The sequence below is a fragment of the Neofelis nebulosa genome, chromosome 17 (assembly GCF_028018385.1).
Source record: "Neofelis nebulosa isolate mNeoNeb1 chromosome 17, mNeoNeb1.pri, whole genome shotgun sequence".
Classification (NCBI taxonomy): domain Eukaryota; kingdom Metazoa; phylum Chordata; class Mammalia; order Carnivora; family Felidae; genus Neofelis; species Neofelis nebulosa.
The window spans coordinates 15,216,932-15,238,680 of record NC_080798.1 but is presented as its reverse complement, the minus strand read 5'-3'; the positions used below and the strand labels follow the sequence as shown (position 1 = coordinate 15,238,680).

General features: G+C 62.7%; 1 protein-coding gene across 5 annotated transcripts in view; it reads left to right on the top strand.

Annotated features, from left to right (window-relative positions):
• Window positions 1–21,276, top strand: part of PAK4 (p21 (RAC1) activated kinase 4) — a 45,323-nt gene extending 24,047 nt beyond the window's left edge. For 3 of the 5 annotated variants that reach the window (XM_058709772.1, XM_058709773.1, XM_058709775.1), the window contains 9 exons: window positions 10,364–10,437; window positions 11,654–11,912; window positions 14,686–15,144; window positions 15,359–15,796; window positions 17,123–17,256; window positions 17,475–17,601; window positions 18,751–18,876; window positions 19,703–19,837; window positions 20,268–21,276. In XM_058709772.1, coding sequence (XP_058565755.1) covers window positions 11,709–11,912; window positions 14,686–15,144; window positions 15,359–15,796; window positions 17,123–17,256; window positions 17,475–17,601; window positions 18,751–18,876; window positions 19,703–19,837; window positions 20,268–20,423 — 1,779 coding nt within the window. In that variant the 5' untranslated portion in view covers window positions 10,364–10,437; window positions 11,654–11,708 and the 3' untranslated portion in view covers window positions 20,424–21,276. Of the gene's footprint in view, window positions 1–9,234; window positions 9,345–10,363; window positions 10,438–11,653; window positions 11,913–14,685; window positions 15,145–15,358; window positions 15,797–17,122; window positions 17,257–17,474; window positions 17,602–18,750; window positions 18,877–19,702; window positions 19,838–20,267 lie in introns of those variants that run through there. The other 2 variants (XM_058709774.1, XM_058709776.1) reach the window with 2 other exon arrangements.
• The last annotated feature ends 473 nt before the right edge of the window (window positions 21,277–21,749 follow it).

Genomic DNA, 21,749 nt, shown 5'->3' with positions numbered 1-21,749 from the left:
TTGGCTCCTCTCTGGGCGGCTGCCTGACAGGTGCCCCACCCCATATAGGAGGGCGTGGCCTGGGATCTAGGACTTCTGGGGTCTCCTAGACCTGCCCTGCGGTGGCCCCCCACCCCATGCCGGACCCAACCTGGGCCTGACTGGGAGCCCCTGGCTTGGTGGGTGGGTGGTAGACAGGAGGAGGGAAGGTGGGGTTTCCAGGACCTCGGAGCCGGTGCGGTCCTCCTGGTCCCAGTGATAAAGTCCTCGGGGAGTTGGCTGCTGTGAGTCGTCTCTGTAGAGGCGCCAGAGCAGGAGAGTGGGAAGGACACAGGCTTCTCTGTCCACCTGCCCGCCTGGGCCACTTGCTCGCTGTTCTCACGGGCTTACCATCGACTGGGCACCCGTCCTAGGCCACCTGTGAGAACCTGAGAACCTGGTCTCCGCTGCTCACGGGACCCCGCCCCCGTGGGGAAGCAGTCCCACTCGACGTCAGTCCCTGGAGCAGGGAGTTTTGTCTAGTTTGTTCACTGCTGAATTGCCAGGGCCTCCAACAGGCCGGCCTGGCAGGTGCCGGGAGCTCCAGAAATGTGTGAACGAATGCGGGAGACCGACATGGCAGAGACAGCGTGGCCTGGAGGAGTCAGCACCAGGATGGAGTCTGGAGGAGGTACCAGACCCAGCCCAGTGTCAAGGAGGGCTTCCTGGAGAAGAAGGTGTCTGAGGCAGGGCCGGAAATGTGGATGGGGACACAGCAGGCAGCCCCACCATCTTGCCCCCCAAGTCCCCTGTCAGGGAGAAGACAGACAGACACAAAAAACACATTTTACGCAGTGCGCTCTGACCTGGGCCGGCGAAGGCTTTGTAGAGGAAGTAAGATCTGGAAGGGGAGGGAAGAGGGAGGCAGAGGTGGGGCGGGGTGTGCACACACCTTCTAGGTTTCCCCTCTCTAAACATCTTTCTCCTGTGTGGAATGGGGGTTCAGGGCAAGCCAGCCTCATGCTCAGGACAGCTGGTGAAGGGCACAGAGGCCTGTCCAGGAAGCCTGGTGCCCGATCTCCCTGCTGGGTGCCTGGGGCAAGTGTTTCAACCTCTCTGGGCCTCAGTTTCCTCCATTGTAAAAGGACCCTGGTAAAGTACCTCTCCCTTTTAGGGCAGTGGTGAGTGTGTTTTAGGTGCCGAGAGCGGGCCCAGCCCAGAGTCAGTTCTTGGAGAGTCGGGCCCCTCACTTTCAGAAGGTGAGTTGCATCCTGGAAGACGGGAGCCAGCGGGGCGTGAGGAGGCCCCAGCCCTCCCTGCCTTTCTCCCTCTGCATGTCCACCATTGAGGCCCACCAGTCCCACTTTTGCGCCTAGAGATGGCCATGTCAGGGGTCCGCCGTGACCTTCCCTGCATCTAATGAGAGAGTGGGGTACAGCAGGAGAGGCCCCCTTCGCGGCCCCTCTCGGAGCTCTTGCCGGAATCACGAGGTGGCTGGTGGGGGCAGAGACAGCAAGCTCTGGATCTCCAGCCGCCCCTCCGCATCAGAGGGGCCCCCCACCCTGACCAGCGCCCCCCCTCCCCCAGCCCGGGCTGTCATCTCAAACCTGGCTGCCTGGCCAGCCACTCTCAGGTACTCAGCCCCATGCTGTGTGGCCACTGCTTCCCTGGCCCCTGGCACCAAGCCTGGCACGGGGGTGTGGGGTGCCAGCGGGGAACTACCCCGTTGAAGCAGAGGGCTGGGGCTTGGGTCCCCCGTTGCTGTGTCCTGCCCAGGTCCTCCCTCTGCCGGGGCAGTCGTGGCCACGTGGCCCCGGCTTTCCAGGCTCGGCCCCTCCTTCCCTCTGTTCCTCCCTCCTCCCTCCTCCCTCCCCCCTCCGTGGACCGGAGCCACTGCCAAGCTCGACTCCTGCCAGGGCGGGCCTCCCGCTGCCAGAGAGGCTGGGGTGCAGAGCCAGCCAGCTCTCTTTGGTGGGCACCTGCGTCGTGGGCCAGGGAAGCCCTTGATCCCCGTTCACTGCTCTGCCGGCTGGAAGCCTGTCTGCTGGCCTGCCCCAGCGAGGGTGGCCGGGACAAGGGAAGGGGATGGTGGAGGTGAGCCGACCCTGGCCTCGGGCAGCAGGGGAGGAAAGGGGAGGACCACATGGGGCGTGGGAGGGCAGTCCTACCGCCTGGCCGCCAGAGCCACCCAGGCCAGGGTAACACGTGCTCAAGGGCTCACACCGATCCGGGGCCAGGGGCGAGGTGGCCGTGTTTCCACGTGCTCAGAGGCAGGTGTCTGTCTCCCGGGGCTTCCTGCGTGCCTCGGCGCAGACCCCTGAGCACCTCTGTGGGGGCACATCCCTGGGGCCTGCTTTCGTGGGGGTGGTCCTGAGGGGCTGTGCCCCGCTGGGTCACCCCGGATGACCCTGGGGTTGGCCATGGGCGTGCCTGGGTCTGGTGTGGGGTCTCATTACCTTCTGTGTGTGGAGCTAGGGTTGTGTGGGTCTCGGGGTCTAACTCTGTCTCGGGGAGTGTTCCTGAGTATGTGTCTGGGTCCTTTCTAGGTAAATCCAGCAGTTGTGGACCGTCTGGGATTGTGTATATGCGCGCGGGTGCCTGTGTTTTAAGGCGGGTGGCTGGTCTGTATGGTGTATCTCGTTGGCATGTGTTGTGGGTCTCTTTCGGGAGTCTGTGCATCTCGGCGGGGAGTGGGGGGTGGTCTCTGTACTCTGTGTGGAGAGGCAGCTGCGGGGCTGCCGATTATCCTGGCCCTTCCATTCTGGTTTCTCCGGGCCAGGCCCTTCTTCACGGCCGCTTCTCCCACTCGGAGCTCGGCCACTCGCTGCTGGGGCCTATATTCCGGAGGCGGGAACTAAGGCTCAGGGTGGAACGTCCTTTCCTGCTCCGAGGCTCCTATACGGCTGCTGTCACCAAGATGCGGTGGGGCGGCTTCATGTACTTCAGTGTCTAGGGCTCCTGTGTGTGTGTGTGTGTGTGTGTGTGTGTGTGTGTGTAGGGGGGAGTTGTTTGGCGGGGGGGGGGGGGGGGCTCCAGAGGCTCTTTCCTGCCTGTGACCCCCTCCCTCCTTCCTGCCCTCCCTCAGGGGAAGAATGAATGAAGTCGAATCGGATTTTCCTGGTCCCTGGGGGCTCATCCACACTTTCAGGCTTGTTGTGGCCTCTATCCCCACCCTGGGCACCTCTGGGGGTGCCCTTTGTGTCTGTGTCCTGTTGTGCCTGGTGGGGGGTGCGGGGCACCTGGCCTGGGGCTGCCGGAGGAGCCGCCTGGCCTCCTTGGGGCTCTGGGCATCTGCCCGGCCCAGTTGGGCACAGGAAATACTGTCTCTTCATTCAGCCCCGCTCTGAGCTGTGCCCCACCCTGTGTTGGGCAGGGCTGGGGACCCAGAGGGGCTGAGATGGCCCCAGGCCCTGCCCTCTCGGAGGGCTCCTGGTGCAGCGGGAGAGGCAGACCCGTCGTCGGACAGTGCAGCCCGTTCTGCTCCCCATCCGGGCCCTGGAGAAAGCCAGGCAACAGAGACAGGCTGGCACCCCTGTGCTGGCCAGGAGACGGCTGTGCCCGGCCTCCTCTTTCATTTATTTGTTGCCAGCAGCAGGTTCACCCGTAGCGAGGACCCGCTTGGTGGCGGGTCCTGTTCTAAATGCTTTTCACGCGTCGCCTTATTCCGTCATCCAAACAGTCCCAGGAGACAGGGACTGTCGTCATCCCTGGTTTGCGGATGAGACCCAGAGAGGTTGAATCACTTGTGCAGGGGCACACAGCTTGGGAGTGGTGGAGCCGGTGACAGAGCTTGGGTGGCCCACTCCTAACCACCCACCGCCTCCCGAGTCCTTGCCTGGCACTGTCTGCACAAAGGCCGGGTTGGGGGGGGGCAGGGCTGCTCCTCGCTCCCCAGACTTTCCCAGGCCAGGGGGACCCCTGGATCTGTGTCATCTCATGGGATTTCACCCGTTATGGGGACCAATGGGTTTCCTGCGGCATCTGTCACTGTATGACCTGCCTCTTGCCTGTTGCCAAAACAGGCTGTCACTTCTTCACGTTTGGAGCCTCGGCAGCACAGCGTGGCTGGGGTGGGCCTCCCTGGGGTGGGCAGGGCCCCGGGATAGGAGGGCGGTGGGCGCCCCTTGTGGTGTTTGGAACACGCACCAGCTTCTTCACAAAGAGCCGGATTTGATCTCCAAAGCCCGGACCAACTCCTGCTGGAGCCTCAAGGTCGGACTTGCAGGTGGTGTGAGGCAGGGATCGGGGACTGATGTCCACTCTCCGCTCCACCAGCCTCGCCTGTCCCCCCTCAGGGTCTGGACGCATCACTTGGGCAATGGCATCCCTCCTTTGCTCCACAAATACTTGTTGAGTGCCTACTGCTCCGGATGCCAAGCCTACAGCAAGAATGAGACAGAGACCCCTGCTCTCAGGGAGAGGGAGCCTCTGCTGGGGGGAGAGGAGGAGGAGGGGACCAACAGTCCGCATGTACACGAGGTCAGGTACTAATAAATGCCACAGAGGAGGATAAAGCAGGGGTGCAAACTTTGTCAGGGGTCAAGAAAGACCTTTCTAATGAGGTTTTATTTGCACGGAGACCCAAATGTCAGGAAAGGGTGAGCCACGCAGCTCCGGGCAGAGGGAAGCATAGGTTCCAAGGCCCTGAGGCTGGAACAAGCTTGAGGTGTCTGAGACAAAAATGCAGGAGGCGAGCGCAGTTGTAGTGAAGAGAGTGGGAGGGATGAGGTCCTGAGGTTGAAAGAGCCCAACTGGTCTGGGGCTTGGTAAGTCCCAGCAGGGAGTTTTATCCAAGGGGGAGGCCTGGGGAGAGCCATTGGTTTACCGTTGCTTCTGGTTCCCTCCTAACCAAGGCAGCCTTTCTGATCTTGGTTCTGGTTATCAGCATAGAGTTGTCTCTGCTGTCGTTCTTGTCCCATAAACCTCTGGGGTCCTTTGTCTGGAGCAAAGGCCTTGGCTGGAGCCTGGGACGCAGGGAAGCAGGAGGCAGAGGGGGTGGTGACCTTCTCTGTGGGTCAGAGTGGGCACTTTTGTGACCTGGTGCTGGGCAGCCCTGGGCAGTGACTTCCCCTCTCTGGACCTCAGCGTTTTGGTTTGGGAAGGAGAAAGGAAGAGGAACTGTGCGGAGGGCTCGCTGTGGCCTGTCTGCACGCCTGGTGCCGCACGCCTGGTGCGGGCCTGGGCCAGAGTCGGCACCAAAGCATGCGCCCGTCCCCTCCATCCACTCGGCCACCAAGAAGGAACAGCCCGCGCTAGGTGCTGGGACCGAGCCGTAATCAACTGAAACGTGGGTCCCGCCTGTGCCGAGCCACTGACTTAGTGGGAGACAATAGGCACACTCATGACTGTGTAACCTGCTGGGTGATGTGAAGGGCCGGGAGAGGGTAGGCAGAATGTGCCAGGCACCAGGGGTGCGGCGATGGGCAAGACTGGACCAAGCCCCCGCCCCCGTGGCGCGCTTGCCGCAGCCAGTACGGAAAGTGGTGTCGGTCCTCAGCAAGTCCCGTCATCGCGACCATTACCACACGCCTGGAGCCTGCCCGCTTCTCCCTCCTGAGCCCCCACGTGGGCCTGCCCACCCCTGTCTTGCGCTGGACCGTCACATCCTGCACCTCCCCGGGCTCCCCACTCCCAGTCTGTGCCCCACACGTGGCCATGGGGAGCCTGTGGACGTGAGTCAGACAACGTCCCTTCCCTGCTCAGAGCCCTTGTGTGGCTCTGCCTCACTCCAGGGAAAGGACAGAGTGATCCCCATGGCCCACAAGTCCCTACATGATCTGCCCCCACCACCTGCCCCACCACTCGGCCTCCTCTGCTCTGACCACACCTGGGGACATTTGTCCTGACTCTTCCCTCTGTGCTGCCCTGCCCAGTGCTCTTCCTCCGGGTATCCCAATGATTCCCTCTCCGCTCCCCTGTCAGGTCGCTGCTCAAGTGTCCCCTTCCCAGCCACGCCCCCCCCAATCACTTCATTGAAAATTCCAACCTCTCCTGACCCTCAACACTGTCCTGACCCTTCCTTTGTGTACGTCCTCAGCGCTTACCATCTCACTTACTAGACGTTTTTCTGATTCAGCTCATTTATCGACAGTCTCCTTTCCCCTAGACCGTGAGCTCTGCACGGGCAGGGAGGCTTCTGGCCGTCCTGACCACCGCTAGGAGCCCCGGCCCTAGCCTGGCAGAGATCAGCCCTCAGTAGCTATCGACGGTGGGTGGGTGCAGGAGCGTGATGGGGTCCTTTGTGGGTAGAGTAGGTATTGTCAGGCCCAGAGCTCGTGGCAGTGTCTGGGGTCAAGGTCCCTGAGGATTCCTTGGAGGAACTCAGCTCGGGGCGGGAGACTGGGAGAGAGATTTGGACTGGGGAGGGCAGGGCGCTGTACAGGTGGGCACCCAAGAGCTGAGCACAGGTATGGAGGTGGGAAGGGTGGGGGATTAAGGGAGGCAGTGAGGATTCTGCTGGAGGCCGGGAAAGGAGGCTGGACTCTCCTTCCATTGTCAGAACACAGCCAGGGGAGATGGGGTAAACTGAGGTGAGGAGGGACTTCCCAAAGCTAGTGGGTGAAGGTCTTGACAGAAGGGTGAGTGGGAGCCACGGGTGAAAGCCCTGAGTGCAGGCCGGGGCCAGTGAGCCCTCCTCCGTGGTCCTCTTCCTGATCGAGGGGTTCGTTTGGGTGGATGTGAAAGCGAGACTGTGATCCTGTCACATCCCCTGTTCTTTTCCTGGGCCCCTGGGGTCCAGCTAGGTCAGCTCCCAGAACTGCAGCTTTATTCAGAGCCTGGGGGAGGGAAGGGGACAGGAGGCAAGGAGTTTTACACGCGCGCGCGCGCACACACACACACACACACACACTCCCCAGACACAGCTTCATCCCACAAGTGGATCTTGCTCTCCCCCTGGGGCCAATTTCCTTGGTGGGGAGAGTTTGGGTGGGTGGGAGGACGGGTATCATTTTCTCCTGAAAGCTCAGAGTATAGAACCAGTGAACGCAGGGGTGACTAGAAAATCTGAAGCTTTTGCTGGCACAGGTTGGAAACTGCCTGTCCCACATGCTGAATAATTCAAAAGACTTTTTTTAATTGCAATGACCGTACGAGAGTAGAATGCAAAACGGGCCTGCGTTCTTGGGATCAGACCCTAGACTTCAGAGGCATCTGCACGCTGTCCTCCTCTATTCCCTCTGTCTGACGTTGCTGCTTCACCCGCCGCCCCTGGGTCCCAGGCACATCTCCGCCACAGTTCCCCAGGGACGGCCCGGGCAGAGTCAGAGGTGTCCAAGCAGGGCTGTAGCGTAGTGGGTACAGATGAATCAGTTCATTCACCACAGGTTCCTTGAGCGCCTAGTGTGGGCTGGGGCCATGTTGTAGACCGGGTACACTGGGGAGCAAGACAGAAGACAGGTGCAAAGAAAAAGGCATAGAGGGAGCCGGGACAGGAGCAGGGATATTTGAGCACAGACTCGGGTAGCGGGGAGGAGGGAGGGAGCCATGTGCAGATCAGGGAGAATGAAGTTCCAGCAGGTGGGGTGACAGCCAGTGCAAAGGCCCTGAGGTGGGGACACATGTAGGGTTTGAAGAACAGCAAGGAGGCCCATGTGGCTGGGGCAGAGTGAATGAGGGGGCAGAGGTGACAGGCCGATCAGGCCATGGGGCCACACAGAGGAGCCTTGGGGGCCAGCAGAAGGCTTAAGGAGGTCGACCCCGTAGTAGATCCCCCTGTCTTCTAGGCCCAGCTCTGCTTGGTAACCTGAGCAAGAGATTTCACCTTTGTGATCCTCAGTTTCCACATCTGCGAAGTGGGAATGAGAATAGCTGCCCCACCTAGGTCATAGGGGGTCCGGAGCTCCGCGTCCGCATCTGCACAGGGTCACGGGGGCCCTCGTGGTGGTGGTAGTGATGGAAGTCCCAGAGCTGAGCCTCCGTGTGGCACATTTGGTGGCAGGGACTGGTTTGTGGACATCTTTCCTGCTTCAGATTGTCCTGCCGAAGGCTGCGGTAAAGGCAGATAAGGATGGGAGGCAGGGGCAGGAACCCCACTCTACCCTTGGGGGCCTGGGACGGGTCAGACAGGGAGTAGGGACCCTCAGCCCCAGGAAGGGTCAGGGCAGGACCTGAAGGGCAGGGTGTGGTGTGGGTGTGGACTGGAGGCTTGAGTGGGAGGGAGAAAGGCTCCCTGGTGATGACGATGATGACGGAAACAATGGCGTCCCTGTGGCCCTCCGGGCAGGCCAGGCAGGGAAGAGCCCAGACTTTGGTGCCCGCCTGCCCGAGTTCAAATCCCGGATGCCCTGGACAAGGGACTTCCTCTCTCCGGGCCTCAGGCTCCCCATGTGTGAATTGGGGCCAGTCGGTTGTGAGGGCGGAATGGGACTGGGGGCAGAGGACGCCGAGCAGAGCCTGGCACACACGGACCTCCGAGGGGGCAGCCGCCTTTATTTCCGAGAACTGGCCGGGCACGGGTTTCAGGTTAACAGGCCTGGAGCCTCGCGTCCCCCACTCTGCTGCCAAGCTGTGTGACCTGGGCAAGTGGACCGTGCCCTCCCCGTGCCTCGTTTTACCTTGTCTGTAACGCGTAGTGGCTGCTTCCTCGTGGGTCACGTGTGCAGATTACATGAGGGACTCCGGGCAGGGTGCTTAGAGGAGGGGCCGGCACACAGTGGGTGCTCAGGTCAGTGCTGCCCACAGCTGCTTTCGGGCCAGGCGGTCAGGGCCTCATGTTCTCACTTGTGACTCCTGTAGGAACTCCAGGAAGCAGGCACTGGCATTATTGTCTTTAACAGAGGGGGAGACCGAGGCACAGAGTGGCCGAGCGGCCGGCCCCCAGCCACACAGTGAGCCCCCGAGGTGGGTTGGTTGGCAGGGGCAGGAGCCAAGGCGGCACAGGGCACAGCAGCCGGGCTGCTCAGGGGCCTGGGGACTCGGTGGGGGCGGGGAGCCGGGCAAGGGAGCCGCCAGAGCTGGGAGCTGTCCCAGGGTGGAGCCGGGGCCTGATCATTATAAACACGGCCAGTTCCTCTGTTTGTCCCGCCCTCCATGAGGTGCCCAGAGGGAAGGGGTGGCCCCCTGGCAAATATCCGGAGGTGTGTCCTTCCATCCCCTTCCCCTGCAGGGGTCACGCGAGCGGAGGGCAGGATAAACAGGCGGGCTGCAATGTGCAAGGGTGGCTTGGGGCTTCTGGGGAGGGTTCTGAGTTGGCTGTCCCACCTTGCAGGCTGCCTCCCGCGTGCCCTGTCTCTGTGCTGAGCTCCTCCCACCTCAGGGTCCGCCCCTCCCTCTCCCGGATTTAGTGAGGGGTCACGTGGCTAATCTTATGCCCCTGGAGTGACTTGGTGCCTCGGGCTGTGGGCTGCTGGGTGGAGGATGGGTAGGGCTGCGTGAGAGAGGCCAAGGTGAGGTTGAGGCTGGGCCTGGGGCCGGGTTGGGGCACCTCTGGGAACACAGTGAGGAGGTGGAGGCGAGGCTCCGGGGTGACAGCAGGGAGGATGGGGGAAGGTCCGGCCGTGGGGACAAGGAGAGGTCGGGTACTAGGAAGGGGGGGACAGCCGAGGGCAGAGAGGCTGGATAGCCCGGACAGGGATGGAAGTCTCCCGGGAAGGATGGGCAGGGGTCAGTGCGCTGGAACGGGGGAGAGACATCGAAGGGGCTCCTGGCTTGGTTGGGGTCAGAGAAGGGAAAGAGGCAGAGGCAAAGGGGCACTCGCCCTGGCCAGGGCTTTCACAGCCCACTTCCTGGCAGCCAGGGGCCCCAGAGCAAGCTGGGAAATTGGACCTGCTCGGGGAGCCCTGGCCAGATCTGGCTGTGGCCACCTGCTGCCCAGGAGGCCCCGACCAGTTGAGACAGGTTGTCTGCTGGGTCCCCACCCCCTCCCACTGGGCTCCTGCTACCAGACCGGTTCTCCCAGATGGCTACCCACTGATGGTCCTACCTCTGGGCTAGGGGTGGCAGCCTGTTCTAACCTCACAGAGCTGCTCCCACAGGAGAAGAACAGGGAGGGAGGAGGACCGGGGGCTGAAGGGCCGCATCCCAGGCACGCTTGAGAGTGTCCTCATTAGGTCACAAGACTTACTAAGCTTGGGGCCGACCCTGTGTCAGGCACTGTGCCAGGCTCTGGCGGGCCAGCATGAACCAGACGGAGATCCCCGCCCAGTGCATTTCCCCTCATCCTCTGGGCCTTCGTTCACATGGGCTGTCTTCTGGGAAGCCTCCCCTGACCCCCACCCTACCATCCTTCACGCCAGTCTGGTACTCCCTGACCCCAGCCCTGACCGCTCTGGGCTGTCAGAGGGCTGTCTTGGTCACCACTGTGTCCCCGCATCAACCAGTACGTGACTGGGCACAGAGGAGTGGGTTATTGGTGAATGAATGAATGAATGAATGAATGAATGAATGTTTTCTTCCCATTTTACAGATGAGTAACTCGAGGCCCCAAGAGGAGACGTCACCTGCCCGAGGGCACTTCTAGCACAGCCAGCATCAAACCAGGTCTGTGGGACTCTGGGGCCCATGTGTGGGACAGGGGAGCAGGACCCGGGGCCCTTCCTCCCTCAGACACTGCAAGGAATACTCCTACTCACGAGAGTCACACACGTGGACAAGGCCCTCGTTCCATGCCTGGCTCCGCTCCTGTTAACTCAGTTAATCCTCACAGCAGCCCTGTGCGGGTTGATCCGAGGCACAGAGAGGTCAAGTCACTTGCCCAAGGTCACACATAGTAAGTGGCAGAGAGAGATTTGTGCTCTGGCCATTTGACTCCCCTTGCCCTCATCGTCCTGGTCTCCCTGTGGGACACTGTGATCTGCGCATCTCCCCTACAGCCCCTTTGGTTGTCAAACTGGCTTTCATTGAGCATTTATGCCTTGCCTGGTACTGTGTTAAGTATTCACCTGGAGACCACGGCCCCTAAAGGCGGGCGTGGTTTTGTCTGCTCGTATCTGCTGCACAGAACTTTCCCCATTGTGTGAACTCACTTCTGTGAGTCTCGGTCCCTTCATCTAGAAAGTGGGAGTGTTGCGGTGAGACTCCTAGGGGTCGCGCATAGGACAGGGACTGTGATTGGGTAGGTAGCCAAAAATGTGTGGGGTTAGCCCAGATTCCGGGCTGGGAAAGCAGAGGTGGCTGAGGCCAGGCCTTTAGGAATCGGTCACTGAGCACACTGTGTGTGCCTGGCATGGTTCTGGGAATGGGGTGGGACACAGAGACACTGGGCAGGTGAGACCTGGCCTGTGGTGCTGATATTCCGGTGCTGACGGGTATAGACACGGAGCTAGTAAACGCAAGAACAGTGGAATTTCCAGACGTTAGACGTGTTATGAAGTGATACCATGGAAGGCGAGCGAGGTGGTCTTTTACTTGAAGATTCACCAACAACTCCGAGACTTGAAGGAGGGGAAGGAGGGAGCCATGTGTGGATACTGGGGAATAGTGTCCCAGGGGGAGGGAACAGCCAGTGCAAAGGCGCTGAGGGTTGAAAACCAGTGTGAGCGTAAACAAAGGGGAGGTGACAAGGGCAGGTTGTGTGGGGTGGGCCACCGGGAGGACTCGGCTGAGGGCTCTGAGCGGGGGCAGGTGTCCACAGGGTCCCTCGGGCTGCATGTGGGAGACGGGAGACCAGGGAGGAGACGAGGACGGACAGGACCAGGGCAGGACCGGAGGAGCAGAGAGGACTGGGCGGGTTCTGGTGAGTGGCCCCCTCCCGCAGGCCTGCTAATAGGAGCCCCAGTCTGCGCCCTCGTGGTGCCGAGAGCCTCAGCGCCATGTTTGGGAAGAAGAAGAAGCGGGTAGAGATCTCCGCGCCATCCAACTTCGAGCACCGCGTGCACACGGGCTTTGACCAGCATGAGCAGAAGTTCACGGGGCTGCCCCGCCAGTGGCAGAGCCTGATCGAGGAGTCGGCCCGCCGGCCCAAGCCCCTGGTGGACCCCGCCTGCATCACCTCCATCCAGCCCGGGGCTCCCAAGGTAGGCCGGCGCCCACCTCCACCCCTCCTGCCCCACACCGTCCCCCCACAGCGCCCCCGGCCCTCAACCCCATGCTTGATCGACACACCCCAACCGTCCGCCCCAATCCTCGTCCCTCCCCCGCCGCCCCGTGCCGACCTTCCACTCCTCCGCCCGCTGATCCCTCCCCTTGCCTCTCAACACTGACCGCTACCTTGACCCCTGCAGCAGCCCCCCACACCAGCCTCCGAGTCCTGCTCCTCTCCCTGGGCTCCATGCCCCTGTCCCCAGTACCAGAAACTTGTCCTGGGGCGAGGGACAAGACTCCCCCCCCCCCCATCCCCCATGGTCAGGGCTAGGCTCCGAGGAGCTGCTGACCCAGCCCCACAGTCCCGGCCAGCTTCTGGAGGACACTTGAGCTGAGCCCTGAGGGACGCGAAGGAGTCATTGTGCCAAGTGGAGAGGAGGCTCGGCTTTTAGTGGAGGAAACGGTCCAAGTGAAGCCTTGGGGGTCTTTCAGTTTGGGGCTTTGGTTTCCTGCCACCTTGGGCAAAAGGGTGGAGTTGGGATTTGAACGGAGGTCTTTTTCCAAGGCCTGTGCTCTTAAGCCCTTTCCTGTCTGCGTGGTCCAGGCGCCCAGGCGTGGCCTGCGGTGAGGCTGGCCCGGTGGTGGCAGGGCGTGAGCCTGCCCGGCCCGGGAAGCTGGCTTCGGAGCGTGGACTTCACCCCAAGGGCAGTGGAAACCAGGAAGGGCCGGGGGCCAGGGGCATGCAGCCAGGGTTGTTCTAGGGGCGGAGATGGGTGTGCCCGTCCGCGGGCCCAGCGCCTGGGGACAGGCCTGCAGCTGACTCATCCTCTCCCGGTGCCCGGCCCCTGCCTGGCGGGAGGGCGCCCTTAGTGATCCGCGTGGCATGGCGGGTGGGGACACAAGGGCGGACGCTCACCAGGATGACAGGAATCTCCATCCGGTGGCCCACCGAGGTGTGAGGGCATCCCACGCAGGCCTTTTGAATACTTTGAAGTCTTTGCCACCGCTTAAAGCAGCCGAGGCTTCACCTCCGGATCTTTATTTCTGGCTCTCCTGGGCCCCACGCAGCTCCCCTCAGTTCTACCCCTGGCTGGTCCCGTGGCCCCTGGAGCACTGGCTGTGGCCTCCCCGGGGGAGGCCCTACAGTCTAGCCCCTGCTTAGCCTGTCGGCCGTGAGCCCTGCCAGGAGGATGAGGTGCCTGGTCGTAATTCATGCTGGTGTTCGCTGCCCTCGGCTGGGAATCTCTCCAGTCCTCCCGGGCCCTCCCCCAACCCCCAGGGACTTAGCCTCTTATCCCAGTGCCAGAGTCTGAGCGGGTATCTACCTTCTTCACTGGGCTCCTGGGCAGGGCCGGGCTTCTGCGCTGGTAGCCAGGCCCAGGAGAGGCAGGGGCAGGGGCGCTGCGGCCTGTAGGTGGCTTTTGTGTCATCGGTGTTTTCTGCACAGTAGAGGCAGCTCCGGCCTGAGGCTGCCTGGCCGCCCTGGGCCCACGTCCCCGCATAGCAGTGACTGACTGATAGCAGAGGGATGGGGGTGCTTCTCTGCTCCCCGCGGCCTCCTCCCAGCCCCCCTCACTCACTCACCGGTTCAGCCAGTGTTTACCGAGCACTGTCTGCATACATCCCAGACACTGTTCTAGGCGCTGAGATGTGCAAGAGCACAAAAACAGGAAAAGACAGGAGCTGCCTTCATGAACGTTGCACTGGGAGTGCAGGCGATGGTCAGCTTATGAGTGCTTCGTGTCTGCTGGTTTTGAGTACTCCAGAGAAAAAAGAAGGCAGGGAACGGGGAACAGGGAGGGTTAGGGGCAGGCATTTTAGACTGCGGGTGGTCAGCAAAAGCTTCCCTCTGAGACGCCGAGCAAGCCTGAAAGAGGGAAGGGAAGGAGCTGTGGGCATACTTGAGGGGAAAGATGTTCTAGGAAGAGCGGACAGTCAGTGCAAAGGTCCTGAGGTGGGAGCGTGCCTGGTATGTTTGAGGAGGCCTGTGTGTCTGGAGCTGAGTGGGGGCTGGGGGAATCCTGGAGGCCTTGACTCAGCACTCGAGGGAAGAGGTGGCCATGGCCCGGATTGGGGTGGACTTGGCAGGTGAGGCTTGGGTGGATTCAGGACACACTCTGGGTCCACCGGGCCCTCGTGGGAATTTGCATTTGCCCCCGCTGCTCCTGGGGCACTCTTGCCCTGCGCTTCGGGCCCGGTCCTTCCCGACTCTCCCTGTCCTCCACCCTCGGCTTCCAGGGAACCCAAGAGTGTGGTTTTGGGGCTGACGGCCCTCGCGGGCTGCAGGGGAGGAGGAGGTCTGAGCCGTGCCCTGGCCCTAGCTAGCATCCTGTAATTTTCGGCTCTCCGGGGCTGATTATGGGGTGGTGTGGGCTCTGCACTCCTTCCCCTCCGGCTCACAGGGCAGAGGCCTGCTCCCGGCCTGGAGAGAAGACAGGGAGTGCTTCTCAGGGGGCCCAGCCAGCCCAAGGGCCACAACCTGCCCTGTGGGAGGTTAATCCTCCAGCTCTCCTCCAGCGGTAGACAGACAGATAGACAGACAGACAGACAACTCAGTGGTATGGGAGGGGCTGCAGCCTCCCCCCCCTCCCCCGCCGGTGCCTCCCCCAACTGCCCGGCCCCATCATCACCCCATGGCATTTCTTCATTCCGTCTCTGTCTTGTCTTTGTGTGTGTTGTGTCGTGCTGTCCTTGTGTGTCGGATCCACGTCCTGTGTCCTCCTCTTCCTTGCCCGGCCCCCATCCCGCCATTGCCCCGGACCCCAGACCATCGTGCGGGGCAGCAAAGGCGCCAAGGATGGGGCCCTCACGCTGCTGCTCGACGAGTTTGAGAACATGTCGGTGACACGCTCCAACTCCCTCCGGAGAGACAGCCCGCCGCCACCTGCCCGAGCCCGCCAGGAAAACGGGATGCCCGCAGAGCCGGCCAGCACGGCCAGAGGGGCCCCAGAGAAAGCGGGCGGCCAAGGCCGGGTCGCCGGTCGCGGCGAGGCGGGTGGCGGCAGTGGTGACAGGCGGCGGGCGGGGCCAGAGAAGAGGCCCAAGTCTTCCAGGGAGGGCTCGGGGGGACCCCAGGAGTCCTCCCGGGATAAACGCCCCCTCTCTGGGCCTGACGTCGGCACCCCCCAACCTGCTGGTCTGGCCAGTGGGGCAAAAGTGGCAGCTGGTCGGCCCTTTAACACGTACCCGAGGGCCGATACGGACCACCCGTCCCGGGGTGCCCAGGTAACCAATCCCCCTGCCCCAGGACCTCCCGCCGTCCCTTTTTCCAAAGCTTCCCCTGTTCCCCACCCACCAACCCCAACCTGTGCCCAGCCCACTGTCCATCTCCATCCTGACCGCCATGTGTCTGTCCCGCAGCCAGGGCCCCTGTCCTGCTCAGGGAGCAGAGCTGGCCCCTGTCCCCTCCACTGACAGCTGCCTCTCTTTTCTGTTGCAGGGGGAGCCTCACAACCTGGCCCCCAACGGGCCGTCGGCAGGGGGCCGGGCCGTCCCCCAGTCCTCCTCCTCCCGGCCTCCCACCCGAGCCCGTGGACCCCCCAGCCCAGGAGTGCTGGGCCCCCATGCCTCCGAGCCTCAGCTGGCCCCCCCGGCCCGCCCCGTCACCACCCCCGCCGTCCCCCCCGCCCCTGGGCCCCCCGGGCCCCGCTCGCCACAGCGGGAACCCCAGCGAGTATCCCACGAGCAGTTCCGGGCCGCCCTGCAGCTGGTGGTGGACCCCGGCGACCCTCGCTCCTACCTGGACAACTTCATCAAGATCGGCGAGGGCTCCACGGGCATCGTGTGCATCGCCACCGTGCGCAGCTCGGGCAGGCTGGTGGCCGTCAAGAAGATGGATCTGCGCAAGCAGCAGAGGCGCGAGCTGCTCTTCAATGAGGTGGGCCTCGGGCCCCCTCCTGTCCCCTCCTGTCCCCGCCGTCACCCTCCTCTTGGAGTCCTCCACCAGTGGGTTTCGAGGCCCGTTCTGGGCCAGCCCCTGTAAGGGTGGGGATGGGAGAAGGCCGTTCAGGGCTGGGGTTCCCTGGGGCTGGGTTCTGGGCCTATCCCCTCTCCTTACTCCTCACACCTCCCCGGGCTGTCCCCTCTGCGCCCCCGCACCCCCCGCTGCATCTCTGTCCCGTTACGGGCCTTCTCTGAGCCCCAGGCCCCTCACACCCTCCCAGACTGGCCCCAGAGTCCCAGCCCTGCCCCTTCCCAGGTCCCCTGTCTCAGAGAGGTCCTACCCTCCCTGACCCCAGCTCAGAGCTCTGGCCCCTCCTCGTCTCCCAGCCCATCAGCCCCTGCGTAGCCCCAGCCTCTCCTGCTTGGCTCTGCCCGGCCTTCCCCTCTTGGGCGCCCCCTGGGCATTCCCCACACAGCCGCTAAAGGGCTCTTTTTGACATGTGACATGTGAGACTATCCCATGCCCGCGCCCCACCCCTCAGTGTCCTCAGGATGAAGGCCTGGCCTCTTGGCCGAGCATTTGAGGTCCAGCCCCCACCTAGGCCCTTGGTTCTGTCCAGCCTCTGGCTTTGGCTCTTGTGGCGTCTGCCAGGGAGCTTGTGACAAAGGCAGACTCCCGGCTCCTTCCCCAGAGGAAGCAGGCCCCGGACTCTGATGCAGGAGTCCCAGGACGGCAGGCCTGGAGGTGGTCTAAACTGTGGCTTTTGCCTCCCCATCTCAGTACTCCTCAGCTGTCCCCATAACCCTTCCCCTGGCCCTCCAACATTACAGGGCTCCAGCTGCACTGGGAGCTATTCAGCGGGACCCCTGCAAGCGGCGTGTTCCCACCCCCAACCCCCGGCTTTGCCTGGTTAGGCCCTCTGCCCCTGAAGTCCATCCCCCCCAGCCTTTTATTCTGACCTTGGCTGATAACCTGCTTGTGCTGAGGTCTCATCCCGGTGCGTAGATGTTCTCTTCCCGAGTCCCTCTCCCAACACCAGCCTGGTCATCAGGGCCACTCAGAGACCAGCTCAGGACTGGTCAGAGAGCAGGATCCGAAACTGGGGTGTGGGGGGGCGCCCTCCCACCACGCAGGCATCAGGCCTCAAGCTGCCGTTGGGGTCTGTTGGCTTTGGCACTGGGGCAGGCGGTCCAGGATGACCCTGGTGAGCGGGAGTGACAGGTGGGACTGGGCCTGCGGCATGGCGGGGCCCAAGCCCGGGGCGGGAGAGGAGGCGGGAGGGTGGCCCTCCCCACCCCGCTGACCCAGCCCGGTGCCCAGGTGGTGATCATGCGGGACTACCAGCACGAGAACGTGGTGGAGATGTACAACAGCTACCTGGTCGGGGATGAGCTCTGGGTGGTGATGGAGTTCCTGGAGGGCGGCGCCCTCACCGACATCGTCACTCACACCAGGTACCGCCAGGCAGCTGGACCCCGGCGGGCACCCAGCCTGCTGCCTCCCCAGGCTCTCCAGCGGGAGCTGCGTCCCCTCAGACCTGTCCCACGACAGGATGAAGTCCCCTCGGACCCCTTGGGGCGGGGCCGCGTCTCGGGGCCGGGAGGGCCGCGTCCCCCTCGGACCCCCGGCCGGGGCCCTGTCTGCCCCAGTCGCTGACCCCCATCCCGCGCAGGATGAATGAGGAGCAGATTGCCGCCGTGTGCCTGGCCGTGCTGCAGGCCTTGTCTGTGCTCCACGCGCAGGGCGTCATCCACCGCGACATCAAGAGTGACTCAATCCTGCTGACCCACGACGGCAGGGTGAGGAGCAGGGTGGCTCGGGCTTCCCCCGCCTCTCCCCAGTTCCCCCCACCTCTCCCCAGCTCTCCTCTGCTCCGAGGGTATCTCTGATCCCGGGTTCAGTGGCTCAAGGAGCAGTAAGTTTGCGCCTCGTGCAACAGTCCGGAGTCGGGTCCGGGGCGGTGGGGGGCTCCGCTCACGCATCCATGGGGGGCCTGGGCTGGCGGAGTCTGTCTTCAGCACAGGATGCTGGAACTGTGGTCTCGCATTGGGCCCAAAGAGGGGAGAGGGCGTCTGAGTGGCCGGCCAGTGCTCTCGGCCATACGCTTCCTCCTCCACCAAGAAACTGTTCCTAGCTGAGCACCCAGAGGTGGGCCGTCGACCGCCATCCCGCCTCCCATCTTCTGGACCGACGCTCCAAATTTGAGGTCCACGGATGAGCCTCCCGGGGCCCAGAACCTGCATTTATATTTTTAAGAGTAGATGTGATTTTCAGCGGGAGGGGGTCCTTGACTTTCACCAAAATCTTGTTGGTGATTCTCCTGTCCTCCCCCAGGAAGGTTAAGCCATTCCAGTAGAGGTAGGGGTGGGAGCGGGCCCTGTTTCACTGGGAGTCTCAATTGAAATCCACCAACCCCTAAAGCCGTCTGCAGACGTGTTTGGGGGACATCTGGGAGCCTGAAATTGTGTGCACGCCGTGTGCGTGTATTTCCTGGGGGTGAGAAGATCCACACATACCCTCAAGAATCTGAAGGGGGCTCGTGGCTCCAAAACAGGTGAAAATCCGTGGTTCTGGGAACGTGGCTGTTGCCGCGTGGGCCACACCCCTCCTGCCCTCGTGGGCAGGGCTGTGCCCCTCTCACCTAAAGATGTGCTCCCTCCAGGGACACCCGGGGCCCAGGGCATGGGCCTCTGGAGCCAGCCGTGATCTCCGCCCCCATGAAGCATCTGTAACCTGTAAGGCTTGGGCCACTTCCTGCAGGAGTCCCAGGGCAGACCCTGTCAGGGAGGCAGAAGGTGTGATCCTGGGGAAGTGACACACCTGAGGGCCCCCTGCTGGCAGATGGTGGAGCCACTCAGTGGTCTGGCTCTAACCTCCAGGCTGCAGGTGGACACCGCTCACTCCCACCTCCAGCACCTCTGACCCCCGCTGCCTGTGCCCTGTTGCAGGTGAAGCTGTCGGACTTTGGGTTCTGTGCCCAGGTGAGCAAGGAGGTACCGCGGAGGAAGTCACTGGTCGGCACGCCCTACTGGATGGCCCCAGAGCTCATCTCTCGCCTCCCCTATGGGCCAGAGGTAACCCGGAGGTGGCCCGGTTGTCCGGCTGTCGGCCCTGGCGTACAGCGTGACGGTCCGAAACAGCTGGAGTGCTGGGGCCGGGGTGGGGCTCAGTCTGGGAAGTGGGTCACCAGGGATGGGCTTGTGGGAGAGGACGTAGGCACGCATGTGCTCCGCGCATTCGTCCCTGATTGGGTGTTAGTTCGGAGCCACGCCCAGGGCTGTGAGTGACAAAACCAGCTCAGATGGTTAGCTGGGTCTGGGTCCCAAGAACTGTGAAGTTGGGCATGGTGACCGGCTTCGGGCCCGGCCATCCATGAGCTCTGTCCGTCCCCAGCCCCGACTGCTTCAGCGTGGTCCTCAGTCAGGCGGGCACCGCCCCTGTTGGAGCAGAGCTGGCCCAGCCCCTCGGTACATGGCCACGTCCCCACCCCACGAGCGTCACTGTTTTCCCGGATATTAATCTTAGGATTGACTCTGATTGGCTCTGCTTGGGTCACGTGCCTATTCCTGAACCAATTACTATGTCCCACCTGTGCCAATTGGGCCCCCTGGTCCGGGACCCCAGGATGCTCTGCAGAGGGAGGGAGGGTGGGTTGCTCCCCCGAGGAGACCTGGGCGTGGTTAGCAGAAAAGTGAGGGGTGCTGCGTGCGCAGAACCCTTCGAGGGCTCCCTGCGGGAAGAGTGTGTGGGTCTGGCAAGGTGGGTGCCAGAGCGGGTGTTCAGGGCCCAAGGACCCCAGTCACAAAGAGGCAGAAGCAGGGCCCCTCCCCACCTCGGCGGCTTCCCCCAGCACCAGCCGGTCCCTGCACAGCTCAGCCCTACTGTCCTTCCCCACTACAGGTGGACATCTGGTCTCTGGGGGTGATGGTGATCGAGATGGTGGATGGGGAGCCCCCCTACTTCAACGAGCCACCCCTCAAAGCCATGAAGATGATTCGGGACAACCTGCCTCCTCGACTGAAAAACCTGCACAAGGTGGGCCCCGCCCGGCAGGCAGGTAGTGTAGGGGAGAGGACGCTCTGTGCTGAGCTCCCCACCCCCTACCCCCGCGGGTCCCCTGAGCCCTCACCGACCGTCCCACAGTGGTTGTGCTTAGGCTGGCCTGGCTGAACACACACAGTATAGCCAGGTGCAGGAGAGGAGCCTTCTGGTAAGGGAGAGGTGCCCCCAGGGCTCAGCTGCGGTCACCTCCTTACAAACCTTGAAAATGCAGAAGAAATGAGCCCCTGGTTGGATTTGTTGCTCCCCCCGGGGCCCGACCCTAGTACACATGGGACCTCCTGGCCCCCTCCCTGGGCAGTGGGTATTGTCATCCCATTTGACAGAGGAGCACGGAGGCCCAATGGCAAGTGAGCGGTGGAGCTGGCACTCAGATCCCCCGACTGTCTCCCTCTCTTCCCCACAGGTGTCCCCGTCCCTGAAGGGCTTCCTGGACCGCCTGCTGGTGCGTGACCCGGCACAGCGGGCCACGGCGGCTGAACTGCTGAAGCACCCGTTCCTGGCCAAAGCGGGCCCGCCCTCCAGCATCGTGCCCCTCATGCGCCAGAACCGCACCAGATGAGGCCCAGTGCCCTGTCCCTGAACCAAAGAGCCCCTGGGGTCACCCCTGCCCTGCCGCAGGCCAGTAGGGGGCCGGCCCCCACTCCTCAGCCTGGGAGACACTCCATGTGGCACCGCCCTTCTTGCTGGGGGGGGGGGGGTGTGCAGGACCCTGCTACTGAACTCCAGTTTTGATTTTGTGACTTTTGAAAAAACACAGGGACTCGTGGGAGCACGTGAGGATCCCAGGACCCCCACCCTGGGGGACAGGCCCTCCCTGTGTCTTCCTGTCTCCAGGAAGGATGGGCAGCCCCCCATCACTGGAAGTCATCTGCAGTGGGGGCTGCTGTGGGTGGAGAGAACACTACGAAAGGTGTGTGTCTGTCTGCGTGCGTGTGCTCACGGGTGTGCATGTGTGCGCGCGTGTGCATGTGCGGAAGGTCCATCCGCTCTGTCCTCCAGCCTGCGAGTGGGTATCGCTGAGACCTTACCTAGCATACAGCGCAGCCCCCTGTCCCTGCCTGAGCCATTGTGGGGGCGGTCATGAATGTCTGAAGAGTGGCCTTTTCCCCAAGTCCTGCACCCCCTTTCTGTGGCTGGATGGGGAGACGGGGGCCAGGGCTTCCTGCCCGTCCCCAGCCTCTGCAGAAGACGACTACTGCGCCTGGACAGCCTCCTCTTTTCTAGAAGTCTATTTATATTGTCATTTTATAACACTCTAGCCCCTGTCCCGACTTGGGGACGGATGGCCCCTGTCTTGCGGGGCAGCATCAGGGACAGAACCACCACTTGAAGAATCAGGTTCCTGTCCCCTTGGAGCCGCCCCACCCTCCCCTCCCTCGAGTTAGTTTTACAATTAAAATGTTTTCTTGTTTTGTGTGTGTGTGTGTGTGTGTGTGTGTGTGTGTGTGTGTGTGTGGAGCCCCACCCCCACCCCCATCCGGGCCGGCTTGGTGTGGAATTGGGAGGGGTTGGGGTGGAGAGAGGGCAGCCTCTGCGGGAGTTCGGGTCAAAGAAGCCAGTAGCACCCCCCTGACCAGGGGCCCGGATTCGCTCCCCCGCCGGCCTGCCAACAGCCAGGTTCCCAGAGCCCATGTGCCACGACCACCAGTTTGCCAAATCTGAGATTTGCTGGAAACTTGTTTCAAAGGTTGTCTTGAGCATGTCCAGTGGATGGAAATGATCCTTGATGAGTTGACGTTCGAGTAAATTGGCCATTCAGAAAATCGGTCAGCGGGCAGGTGGGCTTTTGAGGAATCGGCGGAGGCAGATGGATCCAGAGTGGCCAGCTGGAAGATACTCCATTGGCCAAAGACTTCCCTCCACATCAGGGTCCCGGTGGGGGCTG